The sequence below is a fragment of the Lepisosteus oculatus genome, chromosome 5 (assembly GCF_040954835.1).
Source record: "Lepisosteus oculatus isolate fLepOcu1 chromosome 5, fLepOcu1.hap2, whole genome shotgun sequence".
Lineage (NCBI taxonomy): Eukaryota > Metazoa > Chordata > Actinopteri > Semionotiformes > Lepisosteidae > Lepisosteus > Lepisosteus oculatus.
This window is the reverse complement of record NC_090700.1, coordinates 17,029,834-17,054,302: the sequence shown is the minus strand read 5'-3', so window position 1 is coordinate 17,054,302 and position 24,469 is coordinate 17,029,834. Positions and strand designations below refer to the sequence as shown.

General features: G+C 38.5%; 1 protein-coding gene across 1 annotated transcript in view; it reads left to right on the top strand.

Annotated features, from left to right (window-relative positions):
- The first annotated feature begins 204 nt into the window (after positions 1 to 204).
- The window catches only part of cog6 (component of oligomeric golgi complex 6), a 69,138-nt gene continuing 44,873 nt past the window's right edge, over positions 205 to 24,469 (top strand). Inside the window, exons 1-4 of the mRNA XM_006628195.3 lie at positions 205 to 391; positions 1,303 to 1,446; positions 2,431 to 2,502; positions 4,549 to 4,607. Of these exons, the coding sequence (XP_006628258.1) occupies positions 254 to 391; positions 1,303 to 1,446; positions 2,431 to 2,502; positions 4,549 to 4,607 (413 nt within the window). The 5' untranslated portion in view covers positions 205 to 253. The remainder of the gene's footprint in view (positions 392 to 1,302; positions 1,447 to 2,430; positions 2,503 to 4,548; positions 4,608 to 24,469) is intronic.

Sequence of the window (24,469 nt, the reverse complement as noted above, 5' to 3'; positions counted from 1 at the left end):
AAAATATTTTTAAGATTTACAGGTAATTTGCAGGCAATTTAAGAAAACAAAACAAAGAAGAAAGACATCTGAACAATTTTCAATGAGATTACGTATTGTTAATTAAAAAAGGAAACAACAATTACTGAAAGTAAACTATTTTACATGGTGTTAAGACAGGGAACTCGACTTCTCCGACATTGTTCCTGGTCGGAGGTTATAGACAAGCGGCCCCAATGATTTCCGGATTGTTGACGTGTTGTAGTTGTTTATAATGGCTGATAGTAAAGTAGAAGTTCCAGCTGATACATCGAATCTTATCAATAACAGCAATAATGCAACCGCACAGCCAAATAATCCGCTTTCGAGAAAACTCAATAAAATACTGGAAACGCGACTGGACAATGACAAGGTTGGGATTGCGAGAATATTGTTTTGCACTAGCTGTCTTTCCTTATTCTGTGGAGCTGTAAATAGATAGGACCCTAACAGAAATTGAAATTCTAATTCACTATATATTTGTCATTTTTATTGGTCTTCTAAAACGTAAAACGTTACGTGACAGCGTGTTCCATCATTAAATGGTTGTTGCAGGAAGTATTGTAATTGTATTTGTTTGTATTTCCTGATGCTACAGATCTGAACAATCAATACTGGATCCCAAAACTGGAGCTGGAGTGCAATGGGATGGGCTTTTCAGTGTTATTTTTATAAACATTTCTCCTTCTTACTTGCGGTATTTATGAAAACTATGAAAGGTCCTACTTAGAAAGCAATGCGACGTATAAGTTTGCATACTAAATCTGCATACTGTGCGTGAATCAAGTACAACACAGTGAAATCGTGATCTTTCACTCTTGCTCGTATATTCTAACACATATTTTCTGATGGGGCAGGTCCACTTGTTTTGTGTCAGGCTGGGTTTCCTTCATTTGCGAGGGTGCGTTTGTGTCCTTACACAAGGTTTAGTGTGCACTGAATGCTTAATTGGCCTTTGGGCCTTATTTTACTACCACTCTCGAGCTGGCTGAAATATGAGTCCAGGCATCAATAGAATGGAACTCGTTTTCTTTAAATCACCTGGAAACACATGTGTCCCTCCATTGAATTATTAACAGAATTGATAAGATAAAGGATGTATCTTCAAATTCAATCACATTTTTGGAAATGGTGCCTAAATGTTTGCAAAGGACCTGGAGCAAAATTATATATTCATAGCCAGATTTCTCTATATATTATTTAAAAAAATGGCAATTGCAGATCTAAAAAAGACATGGTGAGAACATAGTTTTGTGTTTTTATTTTCTGTGCATGTGTGTGAAGGAGATGCTGGAAGCTTTGAAAGCCCTGTCGGCCTTCTTCACCGAAAACAGCTTGCGCACGCGCAGAAACCTGCGAGGAGACATAGAGAGGCGCAGCTTGGCCATCAATGAGGAATTTGTCCGGATTTTTAAAGATGTCAAAGAGGTGAGGGGAGTCAATGAGATGTGGCGTTTGTTGAGTTCTGTTCTGTGTCACACCCATAGCACATGCTGATCCCCTGTCACACCTGTAATATTTCAAACAACAGTGGGGCTTAATTCATCATCCTATTTCAGGTACAATTGTAGATTTTACAAAAAAATTTAAACCACATTGCAGTTCTGAGCTTTTTCTTTTTATTTCAGTTCTTCCCAGTTGAGCATTTCTCTAGGTGCTCTGTAACTCTTTGTAGTTTCTTCCTTTGAGCAGAACCCACCAAAAGACAACATTAGTATATGCATATAGCAAGAAATAATGTCCTGTATTTTAATTTGAATATGCTATCATGCTGTTCCAGTACAGGATTTAATTAAGTTTATCAGTTGATATTGCTTGTACGTGTTGTACGATTAAGAAAACAATTACAGGTGAGTTGGTCACAGTGAACTATCAGGTCCCAACCAGATTCCATTAATTTTCCTCCCTTACTCCAGTGGAGGAATGCACTACCCACATTAACAGAACTGGTCGATTCTTGACCTGTGGTCGCTTTGACCCACAGTCTTCCTTGTGTCCTTGATGCTCAGGCTGGTAGTGTGGTTTGCTTGTTGCTCCTTTTCACTGTAGGTGTACATACTGCTTGTATGCCATTTTGTGTTGACTGTCACAGTATGTATTCCAACTTGTGCTGGTCTTATTTTCATTTTGTTTAATTTTTACTGTACAGTTCATATACATAGTATATGAAAAGAAGTACATTTCAGATGTGTGTTACATGTTACCCTGCATATCAGCTGTCAAGGTCCTAAGACATATGAGTGTTATAAATGCAATATAAAAATGTTCACCTGGTTGTTAGATAAAAAACCTTTACTAGTATTGCATTCCTAGGACCAGAGCTTTAAAAAGTCATATGCATGCATATTTACTTATCCATTAATTCCTGGGATCTCTCTGGATGTCCTTATATCTTTTCCTGTTTTCACTCAGGAGTTGGAGAGTATTCATGAAGACATCCACGCCATGAGCACTTGCTGTGAGGATATGACAAACAGGCTGAAGGTATGGAGGGTGTAGCATATTATTAGAGATAACAGTTATCATACACACTGAACATCAACACACAACCTAGAGTTTAAGAACAAGGTCTCAAATGGTCTGTTTAACATTTTAGTAGTTAATAATTAAGTTTAATAATTATTAATAAGTTAATAATTAGTTATTTGATTTGAACATCTTGCCAGATGTTGCTGTGAGATTTCTTACGTGTTAGCTTCAACAATATGGGCAGGTAGTTTGTTTTAAACTCCCACCGGTCCCTCTGTGTATCTATGAGGTTACTGTCAGTAGCTCATTCACTACCTACCTTGTTCATTTTTTGAAACATCATTATCTGAAATTGCTTATAGTAATAGGGTGCTTTTGTATGACCGATGAATATATGTCATGGTGTGACCGTCGCGGTTCCGCGCGGGCTTGTGCCCTCCGCCGCTCCACCCCACCCGTTTCGTCCCGCAACACCTGGGGCGCGAACCGGGGTCTCTGGCGTAACGCACCAGGGAGCCAGCCGCATGAGCTAAAGGAGACCTAGGCAGCTGAGGTCCCTGCTATGCGCAGGGAGGGTGATGACATCACCATGTCCAAACTAGCTCCGCTACAATGGCTTACTGTGTTATAGAGCTTGTAACACGATCATATAGTCTCAAGTCTCTGGCTCATGTTCAACTTTTGGATTCCAATGCAAACAGTTATTAGTTCGTGTTCTGTAAGATTTTTAGTTACAAACATATAAGACCCGTACTATATGATTTGTAAGGTGTTGAAGGTCATGCCACTTACTTTAAGAGTAGTTATGGGGGTGACATTAGAGGGAAGAGAAAGGACCTCTTAATAGCTCTATTTACACAACATCATCTGCGTTCAGAAAGTCTATTTAAGAACTGAGCATAGTTTTTGCCAGTCACATTGTTTCATCCTGTAAAAGCTTTATCCCACTTTACATGACGCAGTTGCTCCCATCTCGTCAAACAGACACCAGTTTTGTGTTTGCTTTTATCTGTTCCCTCTGTGACTCTTCCAGAGTGAGTGAGTAAGAGCTGCGCTGAATTTACACATTCTGAAAGACAGTTCTGCTCCCACAGTTCCATCATTAGAGCAGCCAGCTGGAAGGAGGGTCTAGGCTTTTTAGTTTTAGAGGATGCATGAAGTCACAGGGCAGTTCAGGAGGCCTCCCAGGATTCAGCTCAGCAAAAATGATTTGTTCACCTTATCTGATCTACATACAGATGTTTACAAGCACCTTATGTACTCTAAAACTTCTCTTTCAATTACCATAAAGTGCATTTGGAGAAGCACACATTTTAGGATCACTATATTTAAAATTAAACATTTGATCCAATATACCCGTTTCCATGTGTGAGACAGCCTTACTGTCAGGTTCTTCTGTGAATAAAGAAAGGTATCTATTATTAATTATTATTAATCTACACAGATTGTCTGTATGTGCAGCGCACAGAAATCACAGAAAGCTACACAGTGTTTCCTAAACATAGCCCATCACCCACCCTTGCATCTTATTTTCCAAATAAGGTTATAGATCCAGCTAGCAAGTGATCATGTATTTATATCCCTGTATTGTTTTATGTTATGGGTAAGATATCGGCTAATCCCAATTGGTTTAAAATGAAAGATTTTTCAATGCTGGAGGGGGCTTCAATATAGATTTGAAACATATTGAGTTACAGTAGATGCCGAGAATAAAGTATTCCGTAGCCCTTTTCTTTGATACAGATGGTGAAATACTTCACTGTTAAACCTTCACTGTTCATGGAAACATATTGACAAATTAACCCATATGCCTCACGTGTCAGTGCTTTGATATCTAACCATTGCTGCTTTAAATTTGCTGAACTATAGTAAATGTAGGTAACAACTGTTTCTGTAATATTGACCAGCTGTGGTTTTAAACTTATTCACCCACATCGGCTTATCTTAAGCCCCAAACGTTTGCTGTAAGGATTGGAGCACAGCGGAACCGTAACACCAAGGTGACTTTCTCTGCAGTGGCTGTCTCTGTTTACTGATGGTAATCTATTTTGTGTTTCCCAGGCAGCCAAGGAACAGACACAGGATCTGATTGTGAAAACAACTAAACTGCAAGGAGAGAAGTAAGTGATGCTGCATTTATGGTGACAAATGGCACCTGACACATGCCTGTACATGTATACCCCACACACATTTTGCTTTGTTAACCATGTTCAGCGTTATTTTTTTTAACATATGTAGCACATGAGAACAGATCCATTTTCTGTTGCTAAGTTAGGCAACCAATTATTACACGACTCAAATTCTCTGTGTTGAGTGTTCTGTAGTACAATAACATCTTTACCTATTAGAATATTTTTTGTTCCTCTGATTTTAAGACCAGGGACTGCAATTCAGACTTCTACAATTGTTTTTCCAAAACTTCAATTTCCCTTTTGAACATTGCTGTTGTAGATCAATGTTGTAGCTAACCGTGTCTTTATTTTGTAGTGTACAAAAATGAACTGGGGTTTACATTTGATTTGAGGTGTGCCTTGTACACCTCAATGTAATTCATTGACTCAATAGTAAAGATATTATAGGGTTGCTGTAATGCCACTGCATGCTGATGCAAGGTAACTCCCCTCTGCTTTTGGCTTATCGCCTACTGTGTACCTTGAGGGAGATGAGTCATCGGAATGTGTAACTTATACAGTACGTTAACTGCTCAGGTAGAAGCTCCCTTAATGAAATTTCTTGAAAATGGTTATATGCGTTTCGGAAATGTAGGCAGGGTCGTCTGATCGGTATCTGACTCTTTAAGTGAAGTTTTTATTCTAAGATAAGTATAGACACAAATGTTGCAGTGCTGTCCTTCAGTTACAAATCTGAAACTCCAAACAGGAATGAAACCTTGTTCATATTGTAGCACCTAGAGGGGTGGTGTGTTGTTATGATCTTGAATTGTTGGGTTATCAGGAAGCAGATACATGCAGGTAATAATGAGGTACAATGCAGTGCTTTTATGATACATTCCAGAACACAAACCACAACAGTGTACCTTCTGTATCATCTCTAGCTGCTTCAAGTCCCTGCCTAGACATTGGGCAGGTAGGGAATTTACCAGTACGCATCTGCCACAGCATAATCTGTTCTCTTCTGTAGATAGCATACATCAGACATTCAAAAGGCCTGTGCTTCCTGTTTATATACGATCACCCAACCAGTCACTGTTTTCATACTCCTCAGGTGACAGTAGGCCATCCCCACAGTCTACTCTGTTATGTTGCGGGGAGAAAACTTGCCTTCTTTTCCCCTGCCTGCTGCAATGACAAAGTGGATTTTAAACATGAAAACATCACAGAACACATTGAACCTCCTTATTATTAAGATGTTTTGTAAGATTAAAAAATAAACAATTTATATTGTAAATCGACGCCAAACACGTCTAACAGATTGCAATCCCAACGCATGCTTAGAAACCTACTTGTGATTATACAAAAGCACATTATGGGCTATACAAATAAAACGATTGCAAAGGGAGTTCCTTCATTTTAGTTTTCAAAATGAGACTACATATGTTTTCAGTAGTATTTGTTTATGCAAGTCGGGAGTCTCTAAATTAGAGCAAATGTGTTGGTTTTGAGATAATCACTTTCCTCTGCATGCTTTTAAGAGTACAGATGTTGTCTGCAATGGGATGCAGCATCAGAAATTAAAGCATACTGCACCGCAGAAACATCACTAACATTTTGTATGCAGCAACATTTGTCGTAGGTGAATGTGTGAAATAATAAACTCAGTCATGTGTGGAAACAAATTAACCTTTGTGCCAAGAAGATTTTAGCAGAGGCAAATATAAAATACATTGAGTGTTTATTGAAAGATGTTCTCTGTTTTTTTTACCACAATCCCCTATGACTTGTTCTTCACTTGCATCCAAATCTAGTCACCAGGTAATGTGTATTACTGTAACTCTGTTTATTAATTGGGACATTCCAAAGTCTGCTACATTAATGCTAGCTCTGCCATGCTGCAGCCTGCTGTGGATGCCGGTAATGACTGAAGGACAAGGAGAAAATGCAGTGATGTCAGCCAACCTGATTCCTTTTCAAGTCGGTGTGATCTTTTTAGAGTCGGAAGGGTGAAGATGTTTTGTGTGTTGTGTTTACCTCAAACATTCATTTTGAAGGAGAGCTAAATTTGCCGAGGTTTTTTTTATTGTGCTTTTCTGATTGCTTTCATTTTATACTTATATATATATTTAGATATATATATATATTGAATGACTGTCTGTCTCACAGTACTGGGGCCCTGGATTCAATTCCTGGTGCTCTTTCTGCAAGGACTTTATATGTCCTCACCATGTTCATGTGGATTTCCTTCCACAGTCCAAAGACATACTGAAAGATTAAATGGCAGCTGGAAAAACTGATGTGAGTGTGTGTGATTGTGTCTGTGTCTGGACTGGGGTCCTGCCCAAAGTGTCCCCCACCTTGCGCCTGTTGTTTACCAGAATAGGCTCTGGCTTTCCCCCGATAACCCTGTATTGGCTGAAGTGGCTGGAAGATGGATGGATGTCTTTGAATTTAGGGTTGCATGGTGTTTAGATGCTTGCGTGACAATGACAGGTTCTTGCAATAATTTCATTATGGTCATTGTGGTAGTTTCAGTGCTGTTAATCGGTGGCTATGTGGTTGCTAGCAGCAAGATCCCTGTCTTTTTTTTGTGAAAGCACAAAACGCTTACAGGTTTATAGCAAAGAAGTAGGGAAACAGGGTTTGCAAGTTTACCTGTTCCATCTTAGTTTCAGTGGTTAAAACATTTTGTGGATCCTTTCAAAAGCAAATCCATAGTAAGAAAAGTTAAGTGAGAAAGCTTTGAAGTTTATTTCTGTTGTCTGATTGTTGTCTGTTGCAAGTATCTTATTTAACATGGTAGTACTTATCTATCTTTTGGCTAGAAAGAATTTAAGTATGTGACGGTTTTTCTCTTTTAAATATACACAAGAGTTAGGTAAGTTAGGTGTTTCTCTGTGTAGTAAAAAGAACACAGTTGGGACAGTTGCCATGTAATTTACTTTTTTCTCATTTGCTCTTTCCTTTTATGCATTATTAAAGGTTTGAACTCTTGTTTTTATTCTCATCAGTTTTAGTTAAGATGAAAAAAGCAAAACTCATCAATTTTTTTAATTGGACTATGCAGCACTTTATCCATTTTTAAATAGAACCAGACAGGAGCCAACATGTTTGAGCTTGAAGAAAGTCCCTTCACAGAACTGCTCTTATTTGACATACATTGTGAAATAGAAAATAAATTGCTTCAAAGGAGCAATTAAGATGCTTTCAAAGGGAAACTTCAAAGGCAAGCCCAGAATGATGAAGACATCAAAGATATATCAAGTGTTTTGTTCATTTCCAAATATAGGGTTATTTTTTACACACTCGAAGGAGAAGAATGTCATTCAATTCAATATCCACAATCCTTCCACAAGCTGTTCACATTGGACTAAACTACTAATTTTTTTTAGTAACACCATGCGAGGTTATGAAATGCAAGAATAGATCTGACAGTTTGAAGCGAGTTACAAGAGGACATAAAATTATTTATTGTTTAAAGTTCTTAGCGATATTGAAAATGTTTTGTGTCCACTCTGACTTGGATGTTTCATTTTAGGACTATCAATCAACTTTAGAACGTCTGGCAGTAATTTTGTATTTTTAATACTGTTTGTTAAAAAGTGAACAATAGAGATACAAAAATTAACCCTTTAAGACAAAGATCCAGGTACATGTATTCTGAACACGGTCATTTGGTCTTCTTAAATCATTTGCTGTCTAGAAACTTATTGGTTCAAGGATATTATCCACCTGTTTCTTGAAGGACCATGGCTGGATGACGAAATGATGACTTTCCCTTAAATATGCTGTCCTGTTTGATATAATAATATAATAGGTACATATAATATGTACCTAATCTTCAGGAATGTGGAGCATCATTAATAATGTTTGTACATCTTTTAACCTCTTCATCTTCCATACACTGAATGGATCCATGTCTCATTTAGACAGTTTTCATGTCTCTTTACTGCATGTTTTCTGGGGGGTCTGAGGGGGGAAAAAGCAAAAAGCATCCTTGTTGTCTTTCTGAATCCCCTTCGTCTTTCTCTCTGCTTTGTGAGGACATTAGGTTTGTAATTTAGAATGCATTGGCTCAACATTGCTTACTCCGGGTTGTATGTACTGTAATAACAAGTATTGCTTTTTCCCAAAACAAGTGACAGATGCTTGACTGTTGTATATGAATATTGGCGTGTAAATATGTTTATTTAAACTTTGGTGTGGTGCAGCTTATTGAATTGCACATTGCGTGTATTGATTCTTTGCCAAAAGACATCTTAAGTGAAGTTGCATGGAGTATTTGATTTTAAGGACCTTTGGTTTTAAACTATATTATTCATAGTGTTCTGCTGGGCAGTGTAGCCATCTCTGTGAGAAACAAAACCTATCATCACTGCGTGGATGCTTTCCAGGAGAGAGAAAATCAAAGACCTATAGTTGGGGTTGGAAAGCTCTCCTACCGAAATGTTAATAACACATATATCTGACAGTGCACATTGCTGGCACCAGACTGTTTTAATAATAATACTCAGCAGGGAAGTTACTGAAAACCTTCTTGTAAGAAGGTGGTGTGGTGGTGTTTTTAGTCTGGATGTAATTGTTGTAACATCACCCCAGTGATTGAGGAATGCCAATTATTCCATTCAATTTGTTTCACAGTGAAACAGTCTTCCATATATTACCTATAGATCCAAACGTGCAATCATAAAGCTGCAGTATGTTTTTTTTTCAACCTCATCTAACTTGACGCTATTTCTAAGAAGGATTTTGGGTCTTTATCCTCTGATTCTAATGAGCTTTTTCCCAAAAGACTGCTCCATGGCCATATTTTTAGTTATGGTGACCAGAACCAAGCTTCTAAAAAGGCTCCTGGATTTTACCCTCTGTACCTTTTCTTTTACTAATTTATATTGTTGTTAGGTTTTGCATATTTAAATTAGACGTCAATAGCCAATTAGAAAAAATCCTCATGTTGAAAGCTTAGACATAAGAAGTTTTGGCTTAACTCGCTTGGCTGAGACCTAACCACCTGGCCATAGAACGATGAATTTAGGACCCCCATACTTTACCAATTGATGAAGAAGCTGGAGATGGGGTGAAGGAAGGATAAAAATGAAAATAAATGTGAGAAAGAGAGGTGTGATTTTTTTATAGTATTTGAGTAAGTGATGTCATAAAGGATTACAAGTAAGAGCACCATGGATGAAGCAGAATTTGGTTGCCATTAGCCTTTCTGAGCTTTTGTTACACGCTTGATTTATTTTCAAATTTCAACCATTATATCAGATTTTCATTTCCGGTTCTTTGTTATTAACAGTGTAATTGAAATTGAAAATAAGCAGACGGGGATCTGATTTAGATTCTCATTGCTTTATAATCTCAGCCTCTTCAGGTGAAGCAACTGCAGGCTCTCATGTGCTTTGCTCCTTTTTGATCTTTATTTTTTAGAAGCGTCGTCGCAAAATATTTTAAAATTCATCGTTGCTTTAAACTGACACTTGATAACTCTTAATTGTGCTTCTTTATTTTGGTTTTGAAAACGTTTTTAAACCTAGAACTACTACTGTCCCATTACAGAAATTGAAGGAAAAATATGTCTTTGCAGCCTTTCTGATATTCTGTTTTATTAGGTTTGAAACAAAAGTGAGATGATAAATATATATATAATGCTTAGATTAAAATGTTTTTATAAGGTTTCAAAAGGCATAAAACAGATCTTAAATTGTTATGCATTTTGAGGTGCCTAACCACTAGCCAGTTTGAATGCCCAACCTCAGAGAATTACTAGATTGAAAAACTACTGTTTAATTACAGTACTTTCTGCTTGTTTGAAATCTAAATATCACAGAGGGACAAGCATATAGAGTATACAAATTAACAACATGTGATGTGTGTTTCATTACTATTACCTGCTTAGGCAGGGATGTTACAGACTTACACTGAATGGCCAGTTTATTAGGTACAACAACTCTTCCCATGTAATTTTGTGTTTAATTAGTGTCAGCATCCTAAATGCAGACAATGCTATTTAAATCAGATCAGCGTACCTATGGATAGAGTGTGCAAGTCAGAGGGAGAATGTCCAAGACAAAATATTTAAGTGATTTTGAACACGGTATGGTAATTGGTGCCTTATGTGCCAACGTGAGTGTGTTTAGGAACAGCAACCCTGCTGGCGTTTTCAAGCACGACATTGTAATGGGCGCATCAAGGACGGGCCACCACCCAAATAACATCCGGCCAACGGCAGTCCTGTCATCGTAAATAAAAGACCGTTGATGAAGGTGGCCAGTGGAGGCTGACGCAACTTATACAGAGTAACAGACAAGATACAGTCAGTCAACTAACAGCGAAGTACAACATTGGTGCCGAAAGAGGCAAATCAGAACACAGAACTCCTCATGCCTTGTAACGGATGGGGTACGGCAGTTGATGACCGAACCGAGTTCTACTCCTGACAGCAAAAAAACAAGAAGATGCAGTTGCAGGGGGCTAAGGAACACTGGACACTAGAGGATTGGAAAAACTTCGCCTGGTCTGATGAATCATAGTTCCTGTGGTTTCACGTTAATGGGAGGACCAGGATATGGTGAAAATCGCACCATTGCATGGATCCACCCGACCGTCTGTCTATAGTGCATGCTGATGGTGGGAGTGTAATAGTCTGGGGTGTGTTTTTGTGGCACACATTGGGTCCCTTGATATGAGTAGAGCAATGTTTGAATGCCACAGGATATCTGAACAATGTTGCTGATTGGGTGCATGGCATCAGTGTACACATCTGCTCCATGCCACAAAGCTAGGAAGGTCCTGGAATGGCTCCAGTAACATAAAGTGAATTCAGCTTGATGTGGTGGCCTCTCCAGTCACCAGATCTAAATCCAGTCAAGCATCTGTGGATGAGATGAAATCAGCTAATTGGGGTAGAGATCCACCACCGGCTAATGTGCAGCGGCTATGGGACACCTGACAGTCTCCATGGGCCAGCCCCCCAGTAACTGTGCACTTTCGTCACCTAGTTGAGTCTACGCCCCCAAATGGGTAAATGGGTACTCTATTAGGTAGATGTATCTAATAAAGAGGCCACTCAGTGTAAACACCTGTAAAGTGCTGACAGGGTGTGTTTTTTGAAGCAGAAAAATAAAGGACATCTTTTGAAACCTGCAAAGTCACAAAATCCCAAAAGAGCATAGCATTACTTTTTTAAATACTGTATATGCTATGCTTCGGTTAACTTCTCCAAACAATTACTGTATTTAATAGCTGTAATTAAGTAATCAAGTGGCACAGTCATTTCTCAGCTCAGGGTGATTCTGACACTACTCGTTAAATGCCATAGCATCTGAGGTGCAAATTTTTCATCACGCATCTGAAGCTTTTAAACCATAGAACCGGGGAGAAGGGATAAATGAATTGCTGCAATTTTACATTATGCTTTTTTGTGTCCGTACTGCTGTATGTCATTGGGAAAGGTCATGATGTGACAAAAAGGGTTGTAATTTGTGATGGCGTAGTTGACAGAGTAGTACTTGCTTTTCGAGAATCACAAATCTGTGGCTGTTTGACCTTGAGCTGGGTCTTTTGGAACAGGCAAATGCTGGCAAATGAATTTTGACAGCTGTGATGTACAGTTGGTAATTCCATGCTCCATTGGCACTGCACGGCCTTTCCAATGATAAGATGACAAGGAGAGAGAGATGTAGTGCAAGCACTGCTGGGTTACACAGGCTTTCCGTGCCAATGGTGAATTAATAGAGTGGTGAACGTGCCACTAAGTTGCATATGGTTAGTACCTCATGTGGGAGTCTGGAGAGATGTAACAGCAGTAGTCTGCAGTGGCTTTTTTTCCTCAGAAAAGAAAACATCTCCTCCTTTCTAATGGTACGTTTATTCCTTTTTATTTTATAAATGAGCAGTGCCAAGCTAGCTTTTCTTGTAAACCCATTTTGAAAATCTCCATTTGTGTCTTTATCTCTAAGATCACAACAAAAACCATTGTAGCTACACTGATCCTGCCCACCCATCAAGACATTCATCTGTTGACACTTTGCAAGCTCTGCAGTCTTGTACAGAAGGTTTTGCACAGATGAAGGAGAGGTGCATCTCTCATTATCTTCATCACAGTGACCTGACTAACCAGTCATTAAAGATCTCATGGCACTGTTAATCATAGCAAGGATTTTAAGCCCAGTCTTCGGGCTGAAATCTGCTTTGGGCCTGTATTATCTGTTCTACCTAAATGTCCCTGACCTAAGTTTACTTTGTAAGACTACCACATTTCACCCAGGTGTATACTACATTTTAACTGTACTCTCCCATGTGCACAGTTGATTTAGGATCCTTTGGGATAAAAACCACAGTGCTAATGGAAGGAAAGTACCTTTGAGACTGAGATCAGTAGCTATTTCTGTACACAAGGGGTTATGTGAGTTGGCAATTTCTTTACCGACATGGCTAAGAGAAATCAGATCAATCAACAACATAAGCTAGATGGGCCTTTTTATCTTTTCCTGTTTTATAACTCTTCATGTATTCATAGGTTCTTATCCGACGTCCTTTCGAAGGTGTATCCTGGCTTATACCCATTGCTTCCTGAGATGGGCTGTGGCTCCACCAGACCCTGATTTGGATGTAGTTGTTAGAAAAAAGTGGATAGATATCATCTTAATTCTGTGCTCCCATGGGACACAATGGCAGGGAGTGACTTATTTGCTTCCTCTGTACAGTTGGTCGAAGAGGTCTATGAGTTCAAGGTGAAAGAGTTCCCTTTATAGGAAAAAACATTTACCCGAGCAAGTTAGCTGGAAGTTAGAACTCAAATAATGGGATAATGTGGTTGTCATGAGGTGCCATATTGAGGTAGACTTTGTGAAGACCTCTGCTGTGTAGTATGCAGTGTTACTCGCAACAGAGAGCTGTGCAGGTGTCCTTGTGTTGAACAAAGGGAAGAACAGGCTGACAGGCTTTTCTCCCTTTGCTTGCACAGGTGTTCAGTCACCATCCTTCAGTGTTTACACACTGGAAAGAGTACCAAGGAACGTTGAGAAATTGGAGTACAAAAACAAATGCACTGTGCCCCATGGTTTGGCTGAATTGTTTGTCTTCAAACACACGCTAGTTTTCGTGCATGTAAGGACTGGTGCACTGAAAGCTTCTGTCATAAAAACACAAACCAAAGAAAAGCCCTTGTATTGTTGCACAGGAAGTATTACCAGCGATGATGACAGCCTTTGTTCACATAACTCGGCTCTGTCTGTCTATTGTACGTTCTCTTTTCATTTTATTCAATCATTAATGGAAGCTTAAAGTTGGATCTGAAAGTGGATGTGCATAAAATCCACAACGAAACTAGTTGATGCTGCATGAAGTGACTTCATTGTTGTTTAATTTAGCATTCCTTTCACTGTTGTACAGGTGCTATGGGTGGTTCTTTGAAATAGCATTTTCTAGACAACGAAAGGGAAATGGGAAATGGCTGATGTGCTAAATGAGTATTTCAGTCGGCCCCATGTACCTGGCAGTGCAAGGTCAAAGTTATATTTCAAATATTAGCATAGAAAAGGCAGGAGTCTTTTGTGTACTAGAAGCTTTAAGATGAATAAAACCCTACAGGTTGGTGGTATCTAAGGAATCTAAGGAGACTCAACTCTTCCAACAGTACCTCAAGGCAGGGATATGTGTATGGCAATGATGAACACTTACCAAAGATTATCTGTATGTTCAATAAACATTAATCGTATGTTAATACTTTACAATTTCTTGATATACTTTTACCACCTTAAAGTCTTCTGAATTTACTGTGCATTATTACCATACTACCTTTCACTCTGATTAACATCATGATCGCCCCCCCCCCCCCAAATACAGGAAGTCAGGGCTTATAAAGACAAGTCTGGTGCCGCCTGCAAGTCTGTTACAACTGCCTTTTTGCAAATAAAGGGACTTTATCAGTGTAGTGGCCTATCGGTCAGTGAGGATGAAGGTGGAGGTTCCATTATGGGGTAGACAGAAAAAGGTGTGTATGGGGTGTGGAATTCAGTGTCCATTGTGGAACCAGAAATCATCTCATCTGAGTTCCATCTTGAAGCCCTATAGAGTATTACAGAGTTGTGTCCAAAAGCCATGTTACACAGAGACAGGCCAGTTGTTTTACTTATGGTTGACTATGACCTTCCATTCAATGTCTTTCCTTTTCTTTCTTGTGCTTTGCTCTTCTGGCGAAGTCTGCCTCTCCATTCTCTTTCTTTTAAATCTGCAAGGATTCATTTTTAATGAGTCAGAAGAATGTATAATGGGTGTTTATGGCGACAAGCAATTTTTTATATAGCTTTCATCATACTACTTTTGAGTTTAAAATTCCTTAAATCTATTATTTAATAAGTGCTTATGCTCAAAATGCTCATTTTTGTAAAAATTGATTTTTGCAGTCTGTGGTTGCTTTACTTTTACTCTTTGCTGATAAATATTATAGACAGCCTTGCTTAATTATATTGGTTTCTCACTCTGCAGTAAAGGTCCCGGAACTCAGTTTAATTGAGAACTTTCCAGTCAACACATCATGTCAGTGCAATTCCCATACTAATGCAAGTGCTGATGAATAGACAGTGGCATTCTGTCTATGTATACAGAATTGGGCCCTGTCAAATACTGCATCACTCTTATATTCCCTTGCAAGGTGTATGTGAAGGTTAGTGTAGAGTTGACAGCACATTAGAAAGTGCTTTATAAATGTTGAAGAACCTTCCTAGAACAGGTGTTTTGAGTCATAGCTGTTGTGATAGTTTTTATTACTAGAAAATTCCTTATTAATAATGCCCATTGAACCATTAATTAAACAGTTTAGTTTCTGTCATGTTTTTTATTACTTATACACAGACCTTGGTTTTAGAATTGCCCTGCATTTTCTCTATTGTTGTCAAAACACTTGGCAAACAAGACTCCATTCTTTGCTTATTTAAGAAACTGTTTCTGTCCTTTACTTGTTTAAATAACTCTGAATAGGCTTTGAATTAATGATGTAGAAATGGGCAGAAATTATTCTGTGTTAAAAACTACTGTGTAAGCAGTGTTAATTTTGGGTTGAATGGCACAAGTTCCAGACACCCAATTATTGATTAATATGGACTTAAAGGAAGCGTAAACCCCAAAATTAGAATTATTGTTCCAATTTGTAACCCCAGGAAACATTCTTAAAAGCTAGAGGTTCTTGTAAAAGATCTTTTCAAGAAATGAGCTCAGTTATGGGTCAGTAATATTGAACTACAGTTGAACAAACCCCAGAAGATCCAGTGGTTTGTTAGAATCCAGACTTACCTGGAAGATGAATCACCTTCATATCCCCCTGATTTTCTGTTTGAGTCTTAGATGATTCGTCAGGGAAATTCACAGCCTCGAAGGGGAATTCTACAAAATGGAAAGTGGAAAAAGTACAAGAAGGCCTAGCTCAAATCTCCAAGAAAGGCAATATAGGCGTGACCATACAGATTTCATATGCAATGTGGAATATTTACGTTTTTCCATACAATGTCTAAAGTAAAAAGGAGGATGGTGCAGTTTTTGTGCTTAAATGTGAAAAAATAAAAACCAGCCAGGCAACATAAGCTAGGTCCATGTCATTTCCCTGAGCTGTGATTGCTTTAATTGCACTTCTTGTATGGGGACAGCGGGTAACATAAAAACAGTTAACATAATTATACCTCCCGGTCCTCAGTCAACTATCTGCCTCATGTCTGTGACATTCTGCTAAACACTCACACATTTATGTCCTCCTTCATCATGCCATAGTCTCACAGCATCAATAAGACAAACTCATACCAATATAATCTAACTTCAGAGTTCCGTCTGTCTGTGTTTTCGGGGAAGCAGCTGAAAGAGGAGACTCGGTAGCAGTGCAGAACTGCAGCTTTGGACCCTCCTCTTCTTTGGATTCCATACTGAGATTTTTCAGTAAATTGAATAACGTTACTGCTTTGGCATAAGCAGAGTTTTTCTTCTGCCTCAGTGATTGACTAGGCCAAATTAGCTGTCCAATCTTTATGAATCCCTTTGTCTCTTTCTCACTTTTGCCTTTGTCTCTTGCTCACTTTTTCTTTTAGTCAGTGCATTATCGTCCACTTAATGAAGCGGAACCATCACCAAAGTGGCGTTTCTGATAAGAGTCTGCATAATATCCTGTCTTTCTTATCCCATTGATCTCTTGCTTAGAACAGACACAGCCAGCAGCGACCCTTACATATTAATAAAAATGGAAATGAATTTGGAAAACCTTATTACTGGTCTAATCTCATAATTTAATCATGTCTGTGTTACTGTAAGGACTGACGATCAGTCTCTTTGTAGTGCTGATGGAGTGGGTTGAGATACCCACGTCACGGAGTGTGTGACTTGCTTTTCTTTAGGCTTTTTAGAGAGCCGCTATGAAATTGTTGGCTGTCGTGTTCCTTCAGGTGCCACATAGGGGACAAGCAAATCACTCTTGAATCCTGCAACCTTGCAAAGGTCATTTCAGTAAGCAAATCATCGTATAGGCATAAATCTCGAAATGTCTCCTCCTTCTCTGTAGTTTATTGTACTACCTCAGGGTCATGATTAAAACATGTTTCAGGCGACCGGTGTCTGTAGCTGGGTAGGTGGTGATGTTAATTTGTGATGTTAAATGATAGGACTGAGAAATGCCTTTGTCAAATTGAACCTTCCATATGTTTTCCTTGTTTTCTCTTTTGTACCTTATTCAAACAAGCACCCAGATAAAAGCCTTATTCTGCATTGATTGAGTTGTAGTTTTTCAAAATATATAGTGTCTGATGGAACTTTATACTGAATTTGTTGTGTTGCTGCGTTTTTCATGATGTAACTGTAAAACTATGTATATTTTTGCAATCTAGCAATTGTTTTGAATTTAGTCCCCTTGGATACATATGCAAAATGAATTATTTTTGATTTTGTGGGATACTCTGGTGTGACAGGACAAATTTAATTTTTTCCTGTACAAAAAGCATTTTTATCCTACTCAGGATTCCTTGAAGGTATTTCAGTTTCTAACCTACACATGCTACATATACTATTTCAGTGTCATTTTAAAGATCTTTGCATGTCATAGAACAATTGTCTTTGAGGTAAATAATTTATATAATTTAATAATAATTTATAATTATTAGCAATTTTGGTTTGTTTTTATGATATATTCTACAGACTCTTAATTTATTAGCACAGAAGATTAGAGTGTAAAATGTCTGGTAGTCCAAGAGCAATAAGCTTATAGATGAGTCAGAGGAGAGGGGTCATCATTGTTTACATGCTGGTCGTCCATTCCTGGCCATCACAGATTAATAGCAGCATCACAAATAGATATAGGTTTAAGCAGAAATATTGGTGGTTTTTCCACCGTAAAGTATATATCAAGAAAGCTGTTAGAGTTATTTGAAAGCGTCCTCAACAATTTCTGCTTACTGCTAATCAAATGTGTCAGAAGTTGAAAATGCAGTTGTATCCAGATGTCAGTTTGTCTGGTCGGGAGCTTCAAGAATTCAATGAATGCTCATCTTTCACTTGGGAATCTCCAATACAGAATAGACCATAAGATTAAGATACAGCCAAATGAAATGGAAGAAAATTGAAGAAACAAGGAGAAAATATCTGAGCTTTCACCATTTGCATTATCAGGGTACAGACGTTATCTCTCAGTTAAAAAAGAAATTCCTGTCATGTACAAAATAAAGGACATCATTCAAATATTAACATTCTTGACAAAAAGCTGGAGGATTTGAGTAAGAGGGAATTCAGCCTGTTCCAAAATCAAGGTCTGACGGATTCTCTTCTAATACAAAAGCAAGCACTAAACCACTGGTACAGAAATGTGAAATTAGCAAAATGATGCCTGGAAAAAAGATTGTGTCTTTTTTGAAGGTTTAAGAAAGAATACAGGCCTTAAAACGGCTTATATACTGTGCAACTGAAAGGGTGTCTGCATTAATTTTAAAGATACTTATCAGGAAAAGAGAGTCACTTTTGCTGAGCTAAGGCAAAGAAAATGTGTGTATGCTGGACCAAGTAGCATCCACTCAATAATAATAATAATAATAATAATAATAATAATAGTTGCATACACTTATATAGCGCTTTTTCTGGACACTCCACTCAAAGCGCTTTACAGGTAATGGGAACTCTCCTCCACCACCACCAGCAGCATCCACCTGGATGATGTGACGGCAGCCATAGTGCACCAGAACACTCACCACACATCGGCTATTAGTGGGGAGGAGAGCAGAGTAATGAAGCCAATTTATGGATGGGGATTATTAGGAGGCCATGATTGGTAAGGGCCAATGGGAAATGTGGCCAGGACGCTGGGGTTACACCCCTACTCTTTTCGAGAAGCAGCCAGGGATTTTTAATGACCACAGAGAGTCAGGCCTTGGTTTTAGGACGGCGCCTGTTTACAGTATAGTGTCCCCGTCACTATACTGGGGCATTGGGACCCACATGGACCCCATCCAGGTACTGACCAGGCTCACACCTGCTTAGCTTACTCAAGGATGAATCACACACAATGTCGAGACAATGATGATTCCTGCAAAGACTATTTCTACCAGGTTGCCATTCTGGAGCTTGTGATGTATGCGAAGACCAACTTTCTATTCAATAAGTTCTAATAACAGCAACGGGCATCGCTTGAAGGAAAAGCTTTGCATTTGGCTTTGCTTTGCAGTTAAAATTGCAAAACAACAATCATCATTTTGGAAACAAATATTTTTTGCACCAGTGCTCCTTTTTTCTTCAGGTTGGTACACATAATTAAATTGGAATAATAATCAAACAATTGCTCATCAGTGTTTCTGCTACTCTAAGAATGGCCAGCTTCTTGAATGTGTTAGGTGGAGCAGAAAAATTCTAATAACACTAAAAAACATTCTCAACCTGTGTCACATTGAAGGGGATTTTGGAATCCAGTAACGTGTGTAGTTAGTTTACAAGTAACAGTGTCTTCAAGGTAGTCTGGGTATGTGCAAAGAGGAATTTACCACTTTAAATGACCAAATCTCCCCCAAAATGTCAAAGAATTCATTCAAGAAGGAGAGGACAAAATATTGTAGTGGGAAGTTGTGGTTATACTGTAGCTTTGTCACATCTGTGCAATGCCATATTTCAGAAAAGGCTTTCAAGGGTTTTATTTGACCTTTTCTACAGGCCTGACAGGTATATCGTTATTATGTAATTGAGGATTACCAGCAATGTCAAATTGACAAGTCTAATCCTTCCTTTTCATCTGAGTGCTTATGACACATCATTTGAAGGTTCCAGGGAATTTAACTTTTTTTCTTACAAAATTCTGTTATAATACAGTAGATAATCCTAAAACATAGAAACAGTTTTAGCCTGGGTCTTATTTAGCAGGGTTACATTTATTATCTAAAAACCTCTCCTTTTTGCTTCAGTGTTCTAATCTTGCTGTTGTATTCCAATCCACTGAGCTCCGGTGCCCTACCAGGGCTGGGACAGGTGACTCCTGACTGCAGTGAGAGCACATTTTTGCTGTATCTGTGAAAACCGCTGATTTATGAACATCCTAGTCCTGCAGTTGCTGCTTTGCTGTCGATTAACGGTGAAGAAAGATTTCCAGTACATGCTCTGCCAAAGCAGTTCAGTAAATATCTTTGTTTAACGCCAGGCTAGGACACTTTGTGCTCTAAAAACAGCATCATCTTGCTTTGGCATGGATGGTGCAGTGGGAGTGAAAAATGTGCTGTAGGAGCACTTAATATACTTTAGGAGGGATTTTCAGGTAATTTTACACAGAATCCTTATTTAACTCTACACTTTTTTACAGAATGGGACAGGATGTGATCAGTTTACTACTATAAGGCAGCAAATGTAAAGAGAAAATCTAGTGATACAGTGTCTGTTTAACTACTTTTTCATAGTTGGGGGTGTTGTCGTTCAAGATCTTACATTGACATTCAAAATTTGCTTTCTCAGCAATGTTCAAAGGAACCTGAAAACTCCTTTGTTTCTTTGATCTAGAGACAGGCAGGGACATTTTGATTCCCTTGCTCATATACATTATCTGTATTTTGTCTGCTGCTGTCTGCTGCAAGAAGTAACTGCTTTGTGGACTATGTTTGGTGACAGCAACAAAGTAGCCTAGGTGTTTCCAGCATCTTAACATATCAGAAACGGTTAAAGGCAGTGTAGTCACTCAGTAGTAGATAGTTCTGTTGTAATTTTTAAAGGGTTTAGATCCTTGAGGCTGCATTTGCAACAGACGGCTTTGTTTTTGGAGGACAAAGTGAAGTCGCAGTGGTACAGTAGGCCGGTCTGTAGCTGGGAATAAAAGAATGCAGCCTTAGGCTGAGTCATCACAGAGTCGCACTTTTGTTTATAAAGCAATATTGCTGCTCTGAATCTCTTTATATCAGAATATTTCTCCTGCTTTTATGCATCAATGACTGAAGTTGCCTTCATAAGGGCAAAACTTACAAATCATTTATGATAGCTGAATTTCCTTTACAAAGCTTATATGCTAATGGTTTCTAATGGGTAATTGACCCCTCTGGCTTCATATTTCACAAGGGAAGATGATTAAGGAAGTTGAGAGAGTAAAGAGTTCAACTGTGTAGAGGGAAAAGCACTATGCTTTCTTGAATTGTTGGTTCAGCTAGAGCACTGATACAGCCTCACATTGAAGAGAAAACACTCTGTCTGTTTATGTCTGCACATAATAAGGGCATCATAAAAGGGTTACAAATCACTACCTGTCATATGCAAAGTAATTCTTGGCATCTATTACAGATTCAAGAAATACAATAAATATACTGTCACAGATATTGCTAGTTCCTACATTATTGGTATCTTCCCTCTATTCTACTGGTGTTATTAACTACACATGATTAACTGTAATAAATATCTACTATTGATCAATATATATATATATTATAATTATATCATGTTAATTGAACACTAGCATTTAGTGCCCAAGACTTCTTTAGTCGTTCTGTATCAATAAAGTAACCCAGTGTTATCATGCATCCCATATTTTCCTAATAATTGATACAACAAAGTATCTGTAATTTCAGTGTATGGAGTTGTTGGTGGTGGGGAAATATGCCTTTTACAGTTTGGAAAAGAGCATTGCGTTTTGAGGAACTAGGACCCAAATTCCAAGCTTACCGCGTCCTTCTCTCACGTGCACAGAGGAGACTGAGAAAGTGGGCCACAGAAGTTGCCCTCATCCGCTGCCAAATCGAATACCATCTGCAGCGACGTGGAGCATTCCGTGGCATTTATGGCCTGCGGTGCGAAAAAAAAAATGATTGTCTTTCATGTCAATGAAGACAAGGGCTTGTTCTATAAATATATTAAAATTGCTGGTTTGTGCGCTTAAACACAGCTGGGAAATAAACGAACGAGCGTGCGGCCACTGCTGTAATCAAGCGAAGGAGATTCAGTGGCTGCAAGCCTACACACGCCAGACTGACAGCAACCACACTTTGGGACTCCGTTTCCCCCATCGCATGCACGTGATGATCAAAGTGCTGTGAGAGAGAGTCAAAATGTTGTATTGCAAAGCTGCACCCCTCAGGGCAACATACACAGAGCCTGGGCACCTTGTTAAAACACTACCACTCACAGTGAGTAACTATATACACTTGAACCTAGGGTAACACACCTCAGGTACTCTGTATCAGAGGTGTTTCAAATTAATGATGAGAAAAGAACCACTGTGCTCAAAAGAGGAATTCTCTTTTCCAGGTTATTGTCATTTAAATTGGGTTTGTTTTACTTTTTTGTTTTATTTCTCTCTCTGCGGGGCAAGAAGTAGAATCCTCAAGGCATTGTGTCACATTATAAAATCAATTTTTCTCCATTGTGTTTTAAAGATGCACGTATTAATAAAACAGAAAGAAGCTTGTTAAAAAAAATGGAATTGCTCATTTCAGAATGGGATTCCCTTTCTTTTTCTTTGTTTTTCTGTGTGTTTTTTAGTACCAGTGAACAGGAATATGTCCTCTGTATTTTCAGTGACAGGATTGGAGATTTATTTCTTACTTTGTAGCATTGGATAGATTAAGCTGTGCATTTACTGTACCCTACTAAAGATTAAATAATACTCCATTTTGTGACCTGTGCCACCATGTCACCCTTTTCTGAACTGTCAAATGATGCATAGTAAATTTGAGATTTAGCAGTGAAGAATTCCACATGAAAGCAATGGAAAAATGATCTAATCCAGATTGTCAGAAGACAATGGACGTGCTTTCCCATGTGTGCTATCTGTGAGCAAAAAAGTCCCTTCAATATAATTTACTATGGAGTGGGCAATTTTCCCAGAGTTTGCCTACAGGGAGAATGAGAATCTAGGTATTTGGAATAAATCCTTAAAACGCAAAGCAGAACAGAGCTGGTCTGCTTGAGGGATAAATATAAATCCAGAATAAAGCTATTGCTCCTTTCTTCCCTTAACACTCTTCTGAGAGACAGTCTGTGCATTGTAGGAAGCTGGGAGTACCAGGTCTTTAATACACCCTCAGCTCAAAAAGGTTTAATCTAATGCATACTAACTCTTCTCAGCACTTAAACTTTGTATTGCTTAGAGGAAACTCTGATGTAAAGTAAAAACTCCACAATATGGCATTCCTTATAACAACTGAACAATAGCTTACAAATGCATATGCCAGAAATGTGGTAGACTTTTTTAATACAAAACCTGAAGTCCATGTCATAGTTAAGCACTGTCAAGGTAGTTTAGAAAAATGCTGCCAGGTCACTGTGGAAGATGAATGTTGGGCCATTATTTTTTCATATGTGATGAGGGTCAATCCACAGCAATTGAGAGTTATTTAAAGGCTTTGAATTTTTCTGATGCTGTCGGAAAATAGCTTGAAATAGCAGCGGACTAATGCTGGCTAAGAGAAGGAACTGCTCTGTGGACAGTTTTTGGTGACTGCAGCAAAGTAGCACTCCAGCTTTTTACTCATTGCAGAAAACACAGTCCCAGTTACTGTACATTTTGTCAAAGACATGGATTATGTCCAGGTCAAATACATTCTTTTGTAACTTTTGAAGGAGTTCCAAAGAGTTTTCCATTCATAACTATCAAACATCTTCAGTCCAACAATCCTGTTATGGGAACATTTTGATCTTAGACATGGGCAGATCTTATCTTGCAAGATCTTATCTATGTAAATTACATAGTGGACAGACATTCCAAAAAGACAGCTTCTGTTCTGTATAAAGGTTTGGAGATTTCAGTGTTGGCAATCTTATATCAGATCACATATGGAAGTGGCATTTTATGAATGCTCCTCTTCATTAGTACTTTCTTCACCAGCACAGCTCTGCCCTCAACCAAATAAGGAGCTGTCTACCAAAAAAAATTAAGAAGGAAGACATTTTTCCCCACATAAAAGTAAAAAGAAACCCATTAGACGCATACACAATTGCTCAGGTGGGTAGCTGCGTCAGCATGCGTAGGCTGCAAAGGAACAAGTAATAGGTTTATTCCATGCTGGAAAAAAAGAAGAAAGAGATCACAACGTTTTGCCTGTGGAGCCTTCTTCAGGTGTCACAATTGCTGTCACTTGATATTTCCACAGTGACATTGCAAAGAGACACAACACATCAGCATAAGTGGACATGAAAACCTTTTTCCCCATAACAACCTACCTGATCAAGAATAATTTACATCAGTTTTGTGGTCGAGGTTTAGTTTTTTAGCTGTAGTTTTCTAGTTGGAGTCATCTCTGGTTAGTGTAGTGCAGAAAGAAATTGGCAAGACCCATTAATAAAGGTTGCCTATATTGCCAAGTTGAATTGGTCTGATTTGTCTTTGTTGTTTTCAGTTCTGGTTTAACATAGTTAATTTCCCAGCTGATGGGATTAGTTTATGT